The following is a 14,980-nucleotide window of genomic DNA, read 5'->3' on the forward strand; positions in this document are numbered from 1 at the left end:
CATGAAGACAAACACAGTGTAATAAAAAAAGTCAGAGCAGGGCACCTGGGTGGCTTAGTCGGTTGAGCGTCTGACTTCAGCTCAGATCGTGATCTCACAGCTCGTGAGTTCAAGCCCACATCAGCCTCTGTGCTGACAGCTCAGAGCTTGGAGCTTGCTTCAGATTCTGTGTCTCCTCTCTCTCTGCCCCTCCCCTTCTTGCTCTCTGTCTCACTCTCTCTCTCAAAAATAATAAACATTAAAAAAAAAAAAAAAAAAAAAAAGATGTCCGAGCAACAAAAGGGAAGGAACCTAGGTCTCTGGCTGATCTCATAGAGGAAAGCATGACTATGTACTCTGGACTAGTATGTGAAAAGATGTAAATTTCTATCTTCTGCGGACCACATATTTTAGCATATCTTTATTATAGCAGCTTACCCTATATTAATAAACCCCCAACATCATTCACTTCAAAGTCACACAATTATATATTAGATGAAGCTACTATAACTCCTGCATTTGCAATATAGTCTTTCTGTTGTGTGGGTATAAGGGCACTCCATAAAATTCTAGTAGAGAAGCCCTGGCTTTAAATGTATGATGGGGCATTTGGTCTCTTTCAAGTTCAGCAGACAATGACAAAATATAAAATTATGCCAAAAAAAATCTTTGTGCCCTTAATAATCCAGAGAGACAGAGAGTGCTCACTATGTGCCAGTTGATCTGTTCATCACAGAAGGAAGTGGAAAGACAAAAGAGTTTCATATACTTACAAGGGGATTGACTAGAAGAGTAAAAGAGCTATCAGTTTTGGAAGACACTCAATAGAGTACTTAATGGGTTGCAACTACAAGGTCCCAATGTCTTCTTCTAAAAAACCTTACTTCTTAGCTGCCAATGTCTTTAGGCGTGATGACTCAGTTTCTGTTTCTCTGAACATCAGTCCCAGAGTCTGCATAATTTCAATGCATGCCCTAGAAAACAAAGAGGAAAAAAAGCACGGAAATGGCATGATTGCATTACAAGTCCAGAATTTCACAAAATCAGTAATCCTTGATAGAATTGCTCTCAGGTAATTTATATAGAAAAAAAGTACGAGAAGGAAATTCTGTATATCAGATTGTCAACGTTGGTTGACCACTCTGTGATTGCTATATAGTAAACACTCAGAAATATTTGTTGAATGAATCAATAGCTGAATGTCAGGATTAAGTTAGTTTCATATTGTTTTTTTATCCTTAAAATTTTTTTCTGATAATCACACACTACTTTAAAAATTATTTTTAATAATTTTAACTTTTTCAGGCAGGTAATATTTGGCTCAAAATTTCAAAGGTAAAAAAGGGAAGACAGTGAAAGGTGTCTTTCCTCCAGACACCCATTTTTTTTTTCCTTTGGGACAACCAATATTCTAGTTTCTTGTATAGCCTTTCTTTAAAAAGTAGAACATAATGGGGCCACCTGCCTGGGTGGCTCAGTCGGTTAATCATCTGACTTTTGATTTTGGCTCAGGTCATGATCTCATGGTTCATGGGTTCGAACCCTGAGTCAGGCTCCACACTGAGAGTGAGGAGCCTGCCTGGGAATCTCCCTCTCCCTCTCTCTCTGCCCCTCCTCTACTTGTGCTCTCTCTCTCCCAAAATAAATAAATAAACTTAAAAAAAAGTAGAACAAAATGAATGCTATTTTAAAAAATTTAGGTGAAGCAAAACTTGCAGCGCCATTTATCATTAATATGGTACGTATTTTGTCCAGTGCCTTCCATTCATCTTTAACACCCTAGGGGGAAAAGAATCTATGATTATCCAGTTAATACTTACACCAGCTCATCAGCCCTTTGGCTTCTATTTTGAAGTGTGCTCTTATCCCTAGACTCTGGCAAGTACTCATGAAGTTTGTTCACTAGGAAATAGAAAAGGTCACTGGTCTGTGAAAGCAAGCAGGAAAGAAGATGGTAAATAAGGTATCAGATGGTAAAACTCTATCTTTACATAATAAAAATATGAAGAAATTATTCTCTGGGGATGAAGTGAATTAAAATATCTCTCATTAATATTAGCATAATCTGAACTGAAAACAGTTTTACTTATCACCGGGAAACAGACCACTGTTCTGGTGAACAGAGCCAGAGCTAAAGCCTAGGGGTGATGCTGAGAGATGCTTAATAGGCTTGGCTCTCCCGTTAATATTGAAGGCCCTCTAGAAGTGGGTGTTTAATCTCAGGCAAGTCATTTACTTACCTGGGAATAATATATTAAATGGAGGCTACTCTAATTCCTGTCTTTCCAGAGTAATTTGGCCTTTGTGAGGATACAATGAAATAAGGGCTAGAAAAACACTTTTAAAAATGTTTGCTAACCTGGGGCGCCTGGGTGGCTCAGTCGGTTAAGCGTCCGACTTCGGCTCAGATCATGATCTCACGGTTCATAGTTTCGAGCCCTGCATCAGGCTCTATGCTGACAGCTCAGAGCCTGGAGCCTGCTTTGGATTCTGTGTCTCCCTTGCTCTCTGCCCTTCCCCTGCTTGTGCTCTGTCTCTCTCTGTCTCTCAAAAATAAATAAATGTAAAATAAATAAATATATATATTTACTAACCTAAAATCAAACTCACAGCATTGGTGTAGCCTAATGAAGATGGTGAAGAATTATACTAATAATTCTGTTAATACAGTATATTTCCATCTCTGCCAAAATAAACACAGACTTAAGAGTGCAGGAACCAAATTTTTTGTGCTGCTATGCCGTCTCTTGAGATAAATCGAGCATGAAGTAAGCACTGGCCCATGAAATCAGGCAAGTTGGTACTAATTAGAAATATAATGTAATTGCTTCTCTTTTCTGTCCCTTTCTTGTTCGTTTTCTTCCCCAGGACTTTTGTTTACTAGTGACAAATTAGACTCTTTGTTTAGGCAGGTATTATGGGTGCCTGTATATAGGTGATCTGGCATGAGAAGAGGCTGAGGATGGCAGGTGGAGAGAGGGACCAGAGGAGAAGGAGCAGGATGCATAGCAGACCCTCTCAGAAGGGCTGCTGTTTACTCACTGCCCTGGTAAATTAGCACAGTTGGTGGCTCTGCACACTAACTCTGGTGCCTAGTTCCTTCAGTTCATATCCCAGCTCTGCCATGGGTCAGCTTTGTCATATTTGGCAAATTACATACATACTGTATGACTCAGGTTATGTCTAAGATGGAATTAATGTCACCTGATGGGGCTGAAATAAGATAGTATTTGTAGGGGCTTCTGGGTGGCTCAGTCGGTTAAGCATCTGACTTGGGCTCAGGTCGTGATCTCACGCTCCGTGAGTTCAAACCCCACATTGGCCTCTGTGCTGACAGCTCAGAGCCTGGGGCCTGCTTCGGATTCTGTGTCTGCCTCTCTCTCTGCCCCTCTCCAGCTCGTGCTCTGTGTCTCTCTCCCTCAAAAATAAATAAAAACATTTTTTAAAAGAGAAAAAAATAGAATTACCATATGATTCAGCAATCCCACTAATGGGTACACTCCCAAAAGAACTGAAAGAGTCTCAAAGAGGTATTTACACACCCATATTCATCATGGTAATGTTCACAATAGCTTAAACATGGAAGCAACCCAAGTATCCATCAATGGAGAATGGATAAGCAAAATGTGTTATATACATAAATGGAATATTACTCAGCCTTAAAAACAAGCAAATTCTGACATATGCTACAACATTGATCCTAGAAGACATGATAAGTAAAATAAGCCAGTCACAAAAAGACAAATACTGGATGGTTCCACTTACATGAAATATTTAGAGAAGTTAAATTCATAGAAGTAGAAAGAAGAATGGTGTTGCCAGAGGCCGCGTGAAGTGGGGGAATGAGGAGTTATTGTTTGATGAGTATAGTTTCAGTTTTGCAAGATGAAAAGGGTTCTGGAGAGGCTCCAACAGTATACAGGACCTGCTTAAAATCACTGGACCATACATTTAAAAATGGCTAAGATAGGGACACCTGAGTGGCTCAGTCCATTAAGCATCTGACTTCAGCTCAGGTCATGATGAACCCACGGTTCGTGGGTTCGAGCCCTGCATCGGGCTCTTTGCTGATAGCTGAGTCTAGAGCCTGCTTCAGATTCTGTGTCTCCTCTCTCTGCCCCTCCCCTGCTTGTGCTCTCTCCCTCTCTCTCTCTCAAAAATGAACATTAAATTTTTTTTCTTTTAATGGTTAAGATGGCAAATTCTATGTTTATGTGTATTTTACCACAATAAAAAATAATGTTGAGAAAAAAAAAACTTCATGGAGAAAAAATAAAGGGTTAAGAAGGAACATGAACAGAGAATTCTTTCATTCACTCATTCATTGATTGAACACATAACTACGGATTATTAGCTATGTAGCAGGAACTGTACTAGGTAATGAGATAATATCTTGAGCAAAGCAGACAAACAAACATGGTGTCCATAATCCTAAAGCTTACAATTTAGTCGACCTATGAAAAAATGTTCTCATAATTTAAAATTTACTTGTAAGAAAATTGTTTAAAAAAAAAAAAAGATTACCTTAAAGAAAATTATACCCCATACAGTTGATTTCAAAAGGGGACATTGTGTGTGTGTGTGTGTGTGTGTGTGTGTGTGTGTGTGTATTTATAGTACATAATATATTTATATAAAATTATATATATTTGTAAAATTTTATTTATATGAAACTATTATATGTATGATTTTTTATCATCTTACTCAGGAACCAAAAATTCGAGATGCCTCTAATCTCCCCACGCCAGTGTGGGTTCCTGAGGAAGTTTCACACAACCTTATGTTCACCAGGGAGCCCAGCACAAAGTTGCAAAACCACTGCTTAAGCTTAAAGCCATAATAACTTTAAAGAAAAAAGCTCTTAAAAGAAGATAAAAATGTTGACTTTTATTAGTTATATATGTTAACTTTGTATAAATGAATGTAAGATTGTGGTTGTGGATTAGAACATAAGGCTACCAGGTCTTGGAAGCATGGTGGGGAGGAGAATGAGGTACCCCACTAAATGTGGGGAGACCACAAATAGGGAGACTGCCCATATAACTTTTATTTTCCTCTCTCTTCATTTTGGCCTCTCATTTTTGACAACTGAATTAGAAGACCTATTTTAATCCATCTAAGGACATTACATTAAAGAAGGGCTGCAGTATTTTCTTTTTTTTAATGTGTATCTGTTTATTTTTGAGAGAGAGATAGAGACAGACAGAGAGGGAGACAGAGAATCCCAAGCAGGCTCTGCACTGTCAGCACAGAGCCCAGTGCAGGGCCCAAACTCACCAACTGTGAGATCACGACCCAAGCCGAGATCAAGAGTTGAGCACTTAACTGACTAAGCCACCCGGGCGCACCTGCAGTATTTTCAGTGAAGCAACAGAACATGAATGCTTTATTCCTAGATTTCTGATCAGGTTAATTTTTCACAAGACAATAAAATAGTTCAATAAGAATTGATTATGGGACCTGGTATACGCATGGCACATGTTAGACCTTAGGGTGAATACAAAGATGATGAGTAAGACACATGCCTGTCCTGAAGAAGCTTATAGCATACAAGGGTAAATTAAAAAATTTGCCAAAAACTGTAGTAAAAAGGAGACTTTCTGAGCTAATTCTTGAGCGTAGGAACTGTGTCTTACTCATGCTCACATTTCTAATGCCTATTCCCATTCCTGGCCTAGAGCAGGCATGTAATAAATATTTGTTGAATTGTTAGAAGGTGCTGAGATACCACAGAACTGCATTGCCCAACACAGTAGCCACTGGTCACATGGCACTACTTAAATTTAAATCGATTAAAATGGTGGGGCGCCTGGGTGGCTCAGTCGGTTAAGTATCCAACTCTTGATTTCAGTTCAGATCATGATCTTACAGTTCGTGAGTTCAAACCCTGCGTCAGGCTTTGCACTAACAATATGGAGCCTGCTTGGGATCCCCCCCCCTCTTTGCCCCTCCCCCACTCACAATCCCCCCCCTTCTTGAAAATAAATAAACATTCTTTTAAATTTTTTTTTTTTAACGTTTATTTATTCTTGAGACAGAGAGAGACAGAGCATGAACGGGGGAGGGGCAGAGAGAGAGGGAGACACAGAATCAGAAACAGGCTCCAGGCTCTGAGCCATCAGCCCAGAGCCTGACGCGGGGCTCGAACTCACAGACCGCGAGATCGTGACCCGGGCTGAAGTCGGACGCTCAACCGACTGAGCCACCCAGGCGCCCCTAAACATTCTTTTAAATTTCACTTCCCTAGTCACTGGCCACATTCATTGTGGCTAGTGGCTACTTTATTGAACAGCATAGATTAAAGAACATCAAAGAAAGTTCTATGGTACAGAACTGCCAAAACAGATGAGAAAGAGGAGGGTGCCAAAGTTCCCCATGGAGGATGACAGGAAAGTCAGAAGAACGGCATTTGAGCTGAGCCTTGAAGAATGGATGGGTAGGATTTTAACAGGAGAAAATGGAAGAAAGAGTAGCCTAGAGATAACAGCAGGGGAAACGAGGAGGGGCTGGAAGGACAAGGTGTTCAAGTCACCCCACGAGGCTGGAGCTTTTAGAGGAAAGAAATGAAAGCAATGAAGTGTGGGGTTGAGTGGGTTAGGCCCAGCCTCATTCTCTTTCTTTGTATCTTTCTTTGGCTCCACAGCCAAGGCCATCTGCATCAGGCACATTGGAAGATTGGACATGCTTAAGAAACCTCGAGGCCAACGCTCTGATATTCAACATCAACACCCTTCTTGCTAGTCTAACCTGTAAGTGGTACCTCAGTTCTCCTACCTAGACATCTGCTTTAAATCCAGTCCCCCGATTGTGTCTGGTTTATCTAAGTGGACATCTGTGAGCCCAGTGTGAAGTCCTTTGCTAGTCCTCTCCCAGCTGCTAGGTTTACTCTGGACAATCTTTATATCCTTGCCACCTCCCCTACCTCATTCCATGAAGACTCTATTGCCAGACCCTAAACCAGCAGATCTTCCTGGTGTCAAATGTTTTTGCAGACATTTGGGTATAACCTACGCATGTGCTGGAATGCCCTGATCTCTTTTGCACACTCTCTGTGTAGAGGTCACTCTCCCCGCCGGTGCTCTGTGCCTTCCCTGGGAGCATCTACAGCTGGGTTCGTTTGCCCAGTGCCTGCCCTATATAGATGTTGGCCCTTCCTGAAAACCCACCTTGCATGGGCCATGCCTGTCCAAATTTGGAATCTGTGACAGAAGTCCTTAGTGGAGAGCCTTAAATGCTAAAGCCAACATGTTTGTACTTTGAAGGGAGAGCCACAAGAAGTTTTTGAGTGCGCAAGGACACAAAATCAGAGTTACAGATCAAACTAATACCACGTGTGGGATGGACTGGAGAGTTATACTTGGGTGTGATATAATATCAGTTTCCTTAGCCTTTTCACATTAACTCCATTTCCATGTTCATAATCACCTTGTGTGGTCATTTCGATGCCTGTCCCTATATTCTCTACAATCCTCTTTAGTTTTGGAGGCAAGACCCGGATGTTATATTCCTAACAGGGTGTATCCAGTTCAAGCATTTACGTAGCACAGTATCATTGTTGCCTGTCTCAGTGTTGGGGGACATTTGACATAATATTCTATGCAGCTAATACACCCTCTAATTAGGGTAATTAACCATTTCAGTTTGCTTGGGACTATCCTAGCTTTTGCACTCAAAGTCCCATATCCTGAGAACTTCTTCAGTCCTAGGGAAGCTGTGACAGTTGGTCACCCAAGTGTGGGCAAACCTGGATGGTTGGTTGTCCTACATGTGAAGCCCTTCGAATCTAAGACCAGGACTGTCTTGTATGGCTGGGGAGCTGTGCACTTTACAGCTGCTCAATAAAATGTTGGCAACTCTGAAACCACTGGCCAGAATTAGGATACAACATATAGCCATCAAGAGGAGCTCAACCCGAGGCAGGGCTCACCCCCTCGTTAGCACCATATCAGTACTCGCCAGGGCTTCTGAATACCTGCCCATGAAACTGAAGTGAAAGTGCGTAAGTCTTACAGAGTAAGTCTATAACTTGCTGAGTGAGAGCTAGGTTGATTTGACTCCCCAGGAGTCACCTTTTTAAAAAAGTCCTACGGGGGCGCCTGGGTGGCGCAGTCGGTTAAGCGTCCGGCTTCAGCCAGGTCACGATCTCGCGGTCCGTGAGTTCGAGCCCCGCGTCAGGCTCTGGGCTGATGGCTCAGAGCCTGGAGCCTGTTTCTGATTCTGTGTCTCCCTCTCTCTCTGCCCCTCCCCCGTTCATGCTCTGTCTCTCTCTGTCCCAAAAATGAATAAACGTTGAAAAAATAAAAAATAAAAAAAAATTAAAAAGTCCTACGTTCACAAGTAACTTGTTTTAATTGTACTTATATTGTAGGGTTACCTGAAGGTAAAACTTCTTAAAATCTACTTTCTCATCTCACTCTCTGTACCCAAACATCTTGCATTCCAGAAGCTCCCCCTCCAACACACACATATACATGTGGTTGCCAAACCAGCCCACATAAGGTGCTTTTTGCTACCATTCTCTTTCCCCACCTCCCCTCCGACACACACATATACATTATTGATTACGTCACAAGATTTCAAATACTGAGTCATGATTGCATTAAATTTCCATCAACATTTTAAAATACAGCCTCCGAATACAAGACAACATTTATTTGTATTTTACTACATGCTCAAATATCCTGCATTCGATAAATAGCTGGAACAAGTTTCAAAGATTAAAAATAAAACAAAACACCTACTTTCCAGAAAAGCCTTTTCAGAATGAAGTTTTTCTGGGCTGCTACTTTAAGTTCTGTAATTAGACAAAGTATCTTCCTCAACGTATTGTCTTTAAGGAAAAGTTCAGATTTAAGTTGACCGAAGTGCTTGATTTTCTCCTCAGATCTACAGAAACACAAGAAAAAAATTTCCATGTAAAAAATGGTAAACGGCAGTTGAAGAATATCAACAATTATTGACAGGTTTGTAAAACTTTGTTTCTAATGGAATTTTAATATAGTTTTGTGCTTCTAGTTTTATTACTCATTAGTAATGGACCTTGCTTTCCCCAGATTGAGCTATTTATAACTCTCCAGGCATACTTTTGCCCGTGCCCCTTTACTCAAGCTGTATCCACGTCAGCAATGCTCTCAGTGTCCCTAGGAAACTTCTGTCTCTCTTTCATAGTCTAGCTTGCAGTTTGCTACATACCATCTACCATAGTGCCTGAGCCAAATGGAGTATTATTTGCTTAATATTTTTTCTTTAAATCATCTCCCTTTGTGTGTGTGTGTGTTGTGTGTGTGTGTGGAGAGAGAGATTATTCACAAAGAAAACTTTGTATCACTACTTTACAAGGAGAACCAGTGTCATGTGCCATAAATAGCAGGTAACTGTAAAAACATCAGGGAAGCAACACAGATTCTACATTGATGCGCCACATTCCCAGCCTGAGGCCTGCTCTCTCTTTGACAAAAAGGCAGATGAACATGTCTCAGAGAGATCCCGCTTTGGGCACCAAGCCCAGAGGTTCTCCCTAATAAGACTGGACTAGTTGGAAAAGCAATCACTGTTCCACTGTGGAATTCAAAGTTGTTTCCTGCCATGTCAGAGTACCACATGCATTCATCTCTTGTCACTGACCTGCGTACGTTCGATACTTCAGGAAAAGCTGGCTTTGCTGAAGAGAGTAACACCTCCCCCTTAAAGCCTTCCCTAATTCCAGCATGAATGAGGACCCTCTCCTATAGCACTTTTCCCACACGTCTTATATATTATATATAACGTATATATAATATATATAATATATATAACATATATATAACACACATATATAATTTATATATATTATACATAACACACATATATAATATACATATTATATTATATATTATATATTATATATTATATATTTATTATGTTTATTATATTTTATATATTGTATTATATATTAGACATATATGTTATATGTCTAATATATAATATGTATTATGTATGTTATATGTTATATATGTGTGTTATATATTATATGTGTGTTATATATTATATTAATATATAAATATAATTATATTTATTTAATTGTATAATATGTATTTATTTAATTATATAATATAATTAATATGTATATATATTATATATATTTTGCCCCATTGTTGTGATCGTGTACTTGTCCTGGGCACTTTTCATGGACTAGCTCATGCAGTCCCACGAAGGGGGTACGGCTGGGAATCACTGTTACATTTATGGGATGTTAGAAAGGTTAAGTAGCCTGTCCAAGTTCATACAACTAGTGATTCAGAAGAGCAGGGTGCAAAGTAGTAGTAGAAGAGATGCTTCATATTCTGTGTAGGTCAGTGGAAACTTCTAAAATTTCTGACTTGAAGTCAAAATATTTTTTAAAAATCTTTTTTAACATTTTTATTCACTTGTTGAGAGACAGAGAGAAACAGAGCACAAGCAGGGGAGGGGCAGAGAGAGAGGGAGACACAGAATCCGAAGCAGGCTCCAGGCTCTGAGCTGTCAGCACGGAGCCCGACGTGGGGCTCCAACCCATGAACTGCGAGATCATGACCTGAGCCGAAGTTGGACGCTTAACTGACCCAGCCACCCAGGAACCCCAAAGTAAAAATATTTTTACCACCTACTCCAACCTTAATACCAGCCATTTATCCCAATACTACTGCACGGAATCTTGGCTCTTGCCTACTACCTCCCCTTTTATTTAAAAACACTATGGTTTTCTCTTCTATCCAATCACTGAGCCTCTCTTAGTAACAAAAACAGGAAGACTTCCTGAAAAACAGTCTCTTTTCCAGTGGAGAGTCTGCAAGAGAAATGATCAAGAATTCTGGGATAGAAGTCAGAGGCAGAAGAACATGATTATAAATATGGGGTTCAGATTCTAGATCTGCCTCTCTTTACCTGAGTAATTACCAAGGGCAAGTTACCTACTCTCTGTGTGCCTCAGTTTCCCATCTGTAAAATAGGTATTATCATACCTACGCCATCATTTTGATACTTTGGTTACTACATGTACTTAGCACACGGTAAATATTTAATAAATAGTTTGTAAATAAAATACGAACGAGCTTTGAGATCCCACTTCCCTATACATCCACTTCTAATTACAATCCCATTTCATTTAAAAAATACTATAAAATCCCTCTGTTCTCTGAGAACTCCAAAAACAGCAGAAATGTAGTTTTCACAAACAAGTGAGCTTAGAAAACCACAAGCTCAGAAAGCATACCAGCAGAATTACTTTCCAATTGACTTTCCTATTTTTCCCATTAGTCGACAATTTGCTGAGATTCATATAGGGACAGTTTTTTTTTCCTTTGGCACCTATGATAATACACTGAAATACCAAACTTACAAAAAAATTTTTTTTCATAAGAAAAAACACACTAATCTCTTCATACTAAAAATCAATTCATATGTAAATTGAGGTCTCATATACATCATAAATACAAGTTAGATTCAGGAGTCTATATTTCTGTAGAGACATTGATATAATCACAGTTTCTCTGCCCAGAATATTTGTTTTTACATAGATGATGATAAACTTTACTTGGCTAATTTAAATAATAAAAAGTCTAGCGCCAGAAGACTCCATTATTCAATTTAGGAATAAGGGGAAATGTTACATTAATTTTAACAGATATTCTATATTTTCATCAGCTAGAAAATATAAATTCACTCAAATAATGTAGCAAGAAGGATTCTTGATCTAATGATATGCTCTATTTTTCCCATATGTTTTCATTTTTGGAGGGGATATTCTACATAAATAATACATTTTTTATAATGATTTACAGCTGGAAAAGGCTTTTCATACATTATCTCAGAAGCACTGTGTATATGTTCACAATGGTCCCTATACATCCATGATGTTACAGGACTCACATTTGTGACAGAGTTCTAATTTGAAACCCAAAGAATGTTTACTCCTTTTAAACTGAAGGTGCCTTGCAGGCAGAGACCTGTCTTATATATCTTGTACATAGACCACATTCTTCATAGTGCATTTTAAATCACTGCATTTTAAATGTGTTGCCTTCGGGAATTAACTTTGTAAGAAATATGCTTTTCATGAGTCAAGAGAGTGGTAGAACTCAACTCTCTTTCTGGCCTTCAAGGATAAATTTCAAGCCACACATATACAGAGAGATAAAGCCTATTTTATTATCCAGTTAGTTTTAAAACCACTTTAAATAAAGCACTAAAATTAAAACTGATACTTTTTTGCAGTAAACATATGAAAACAGATAGAAATTCTAAGCTGTCTGTATTACCATCTTTTAAAAACTAAATCACAAACATCCTTACTTTACCCCTACATACCTCAGAACATACCTCAAAATAAACATTTTCTTACAAAATCATCATTGTCACATCTGTCAAAATTATCAATAATTCTTTGCTACGGGCTAATACCCAGTCCACATTCAGATGTCCTCCATTGTCTTAAAAATGTCTTTTTAGGGGCGCCTAGGTGGCTCAGTCAGTTAAGCATTGGACTCTTGATTTTGGCTCAGGTCATGGTCTCACAGTCATGGGTTCAAGCCCCATGGTGGGCTCCATGCTGGCAGTGCAGAGCCTGCTTGGGATTCTGTCTCTCTCTCTCTCTCTCTCTCTCTCTGTCCCTCCCTTGTTCTCTATCTCTCAAAATAAATAAATAAGCTAAAAAATTTATTTAAAAAATGTCTTTTATTTTTGGTTTGTTGAAATCAAGATATAAATAAGATACTTGTTATATTTGCTTATTATGTTTCTTAAGCCTTCTTAAAACTTTTACTATAGAAATTTTTAAACATACACAAAAATGGAGAAAATTGTATAAGAAACCCCATCTATCACCTAGATTCAATAATTTTTAACATTTTGCCAGTCTTGTTTTATCTATTCCCTTAAACACGTATACACACACCTTACCTGTTTTAAAACTGAAATAAAATATATATAACATAAAATTTATCATTGTAACCATTTTTAGGTATATAAATTAAGTGCATTCACAGTGTTGTATAACCATCACTACTATCCATTTCCAGAACTTCTTCATTTTCCCAAACAGAAACTCTGTACTAATGAACAATAGGTCTCCATTTCCCTCTCCCCTCAGCTCCTAGTAACCTCTCTTTTATTTTCTGTTTCTATGAATTTGCCTATTCTCAATGCCTCCTGTAAGTAAGTGGAATCATACAATATTTGTCCCTTTATGTGTGGATTCTTTCACTTAGCATAATTTCTTCAAGGTTCATCCATCTTGCCACATGTGTCAGGACCGCATTCCTTTTGAAAGCTAATATACCCACACTTTAAATCAGATTCATGTTTAATTGTTTTAACAATTTATTCATTCATTCCATAAAGGCAGCCTACTGTGTGCCAATGACCAAGGTACAGTCTTGGCCCTTAAGGGGCATAGTACATAATAGGGCAGCACATAATCAAATAAGCAATCATAAGATAGGCTGTTGAGTCCTAAAAGATGGTAAGCACAGAATGTTCTAGAGGGGACCCTCCTAATGTAGTTCTGAGAAATGATTTTTAGAGAAAGGGATAGCAAGCTAAGTCTTGATGAGTTGAAGTTATTCATGAAGGAGAAGAAGAATAGAGAGTAGGGTTCCAGGATAGAGGAAAAAACAAACAAACAAACAAAAAAACCAGGGAGCTTTCTGAGAACTGTGAGATCATTTGGATCAGGAGGTTAGGGCAGAATTGAGGGGACACAACAGTTGAAGATGGAAAGATGAAGAGACACATCAGAAAGATCTTTATAAGCTGCTGTAAAGTTTAGACCTTTTTCTAAAGGCAGTGGAGAGCCATTCAAAGACTTTAAGGGAGGGAGTTACATGATCAGATTTGTGCTTCCGAAAGATTTCTTTGTTGTTGTGGAGAATGGTTTAGAGAGTGAAGGCAGAAGCCAGCTAGGAAAATACTGTAGGAGCTCAGAACAAAGGTAATTGGGCTGAGTATGTGACAGTCAAAGAAGTAGATGTTATCCAGATATATTAGAGAAAAGCAATAAATCATGTGGTGAATGGCTGGGTGTGGGGGTGGTGGTGTAGGGGAAAGAGAAGATAAGGATGACTTCCAGGACTCTGGCTTAGGTGATCTGGGGATAACAACATCAGGCCCTGTGTTAGGGAACACAAGAGGAAGGTCCCGTCCCAGAAGGAAGATGCTGAGCTCTGTTCTGAATATACTGACTTTAAAGTTCTTTTAAGACCTACAAGAGGTGATGGCCAGTGGGCAATTATGTTTGCAGACCTAAAATTCAGGGCAGAGAGTTGAAGTAGAGGTGTAAATGTGTTGGTCAGCAACACATGGAGTTACGAGAGGCAGAGATGAGGGAACAGTCCCCCACGCAACTCTAGCATATCATCACTCCTTACCTATATGGCTTTTGACTTCCGATAGGACTGAGCTCACCAGCACGTAGGGGATCTTGTAAAAGAGTAGCTTTCTAAAAGAGGAAAAAAGTGGGAATAGTTAGAATCTTTGTTTACTGAAAATCAATTTCTCCTACTTTTAGTCAATACTGTATATCTATTCCTTAATCCATGCTATAGTACGTGATTTGTTTATGTAAATAATACCACAGAGTATTTGTTTCCTTATATAGTTTTTAATAATTTTAAACATGACACTTGCTCATTATAAAATGAAATTATCTATCAAAATCAAACAGTACAAAAATGCATAAACAAAAGATAAAAGTTCCATGTCTCTCCCTAATCCTCCCATCCCCTAGTCAAAGTACCTTACTATATACTTGATACAAATATAACACTGTATGTTAATTATACTGAAATTAAAAACAACAGCGACAACAAAGTACCTTACTATATTATTATCAGTTTGGTTTATATCCTTTCAGGTATATAAAAACATGCTAATTATAACATACATCTATAGGGGCGCCTGGGTGGCTCGGTTCATTAAGCGTCTGACTCTTGATCTCAGCTCAGGTCATGATCTCAAGGTTCGTGGGATCGAGCCCGGAGGCAGGCTC

At 38.9% G+C, this 14,980-nt stretch overlaps 2 protein-coding genes across 9 annotated transcripts in view; one reads left to right on the plus strand and one right to left on the minus strand.

Annotated features, from left to right (window-relative positions):
* XPOT (exportin for tRNA) overlaps nt 1-14,980 on the plus strand; it is a 165,537-nt gene that overhangs the window by 50,046 nt on the left and 100,511 nt on the right. For both annotated transcript variants that reach the window (XM_045464979.1, XM_045464980.1), the window contains exons 3-4: nt 6,623-6,728; nt 8,864-8,942. The gene's annotated coding sequence lies outside the window, so the exon portion shown is untranslated. The remainder of the gene's footprint in view (nt 1-6,622; nt 6,729-8,863; nt 8,943-14,980) is intronic.
* CB4H12orf56 (chromosome B4 C12orf56 homolog) overlaps nt 1-14,980 on the minus strand; it is a 114,351-nt gene that overhangs the window by 45,827 nt on the left and 53,544 nt on the right. For all 7 annotated transcript variants that reach the window (XM_045464990.1, XM_045464991.1, XM_045464988.1 and 4 more), the window contains 4 exons: nt 14,361-14,431; nt 8,721-8,865; nt 1,800-1,906; nt 864-953 (listed from right to left, as the gene is read on the minus strand). In XM_045464990.1, coding sequence (XP_045320946.1) covers nt 864-953; nt 1,800-1,906; nt 8,721-8,865; nt 14,361-14,431 — 413 coding nt within the window. The remainder of the gene's footprint in view (nt 1-863; nt 954-1,799; nt 1,907-8,720; nt 8,866-14,360; nt 14,432-14,980) is intronic.

This window comes from Leopardus geoffroyi, chromosome B4, assembly GCF_018350155.1.
Source record: "Leopardus geoffroyi isolate Oge1 chromosome B4, O.geoffroyi_Oge1_pat1.0, whole genome shotgun sequence".
NCBI lineage: Eukaryota > Metazoa > Chordata > Mammalia > Carnivora > Felidae > Leopardus > Leopardus geoffroyi.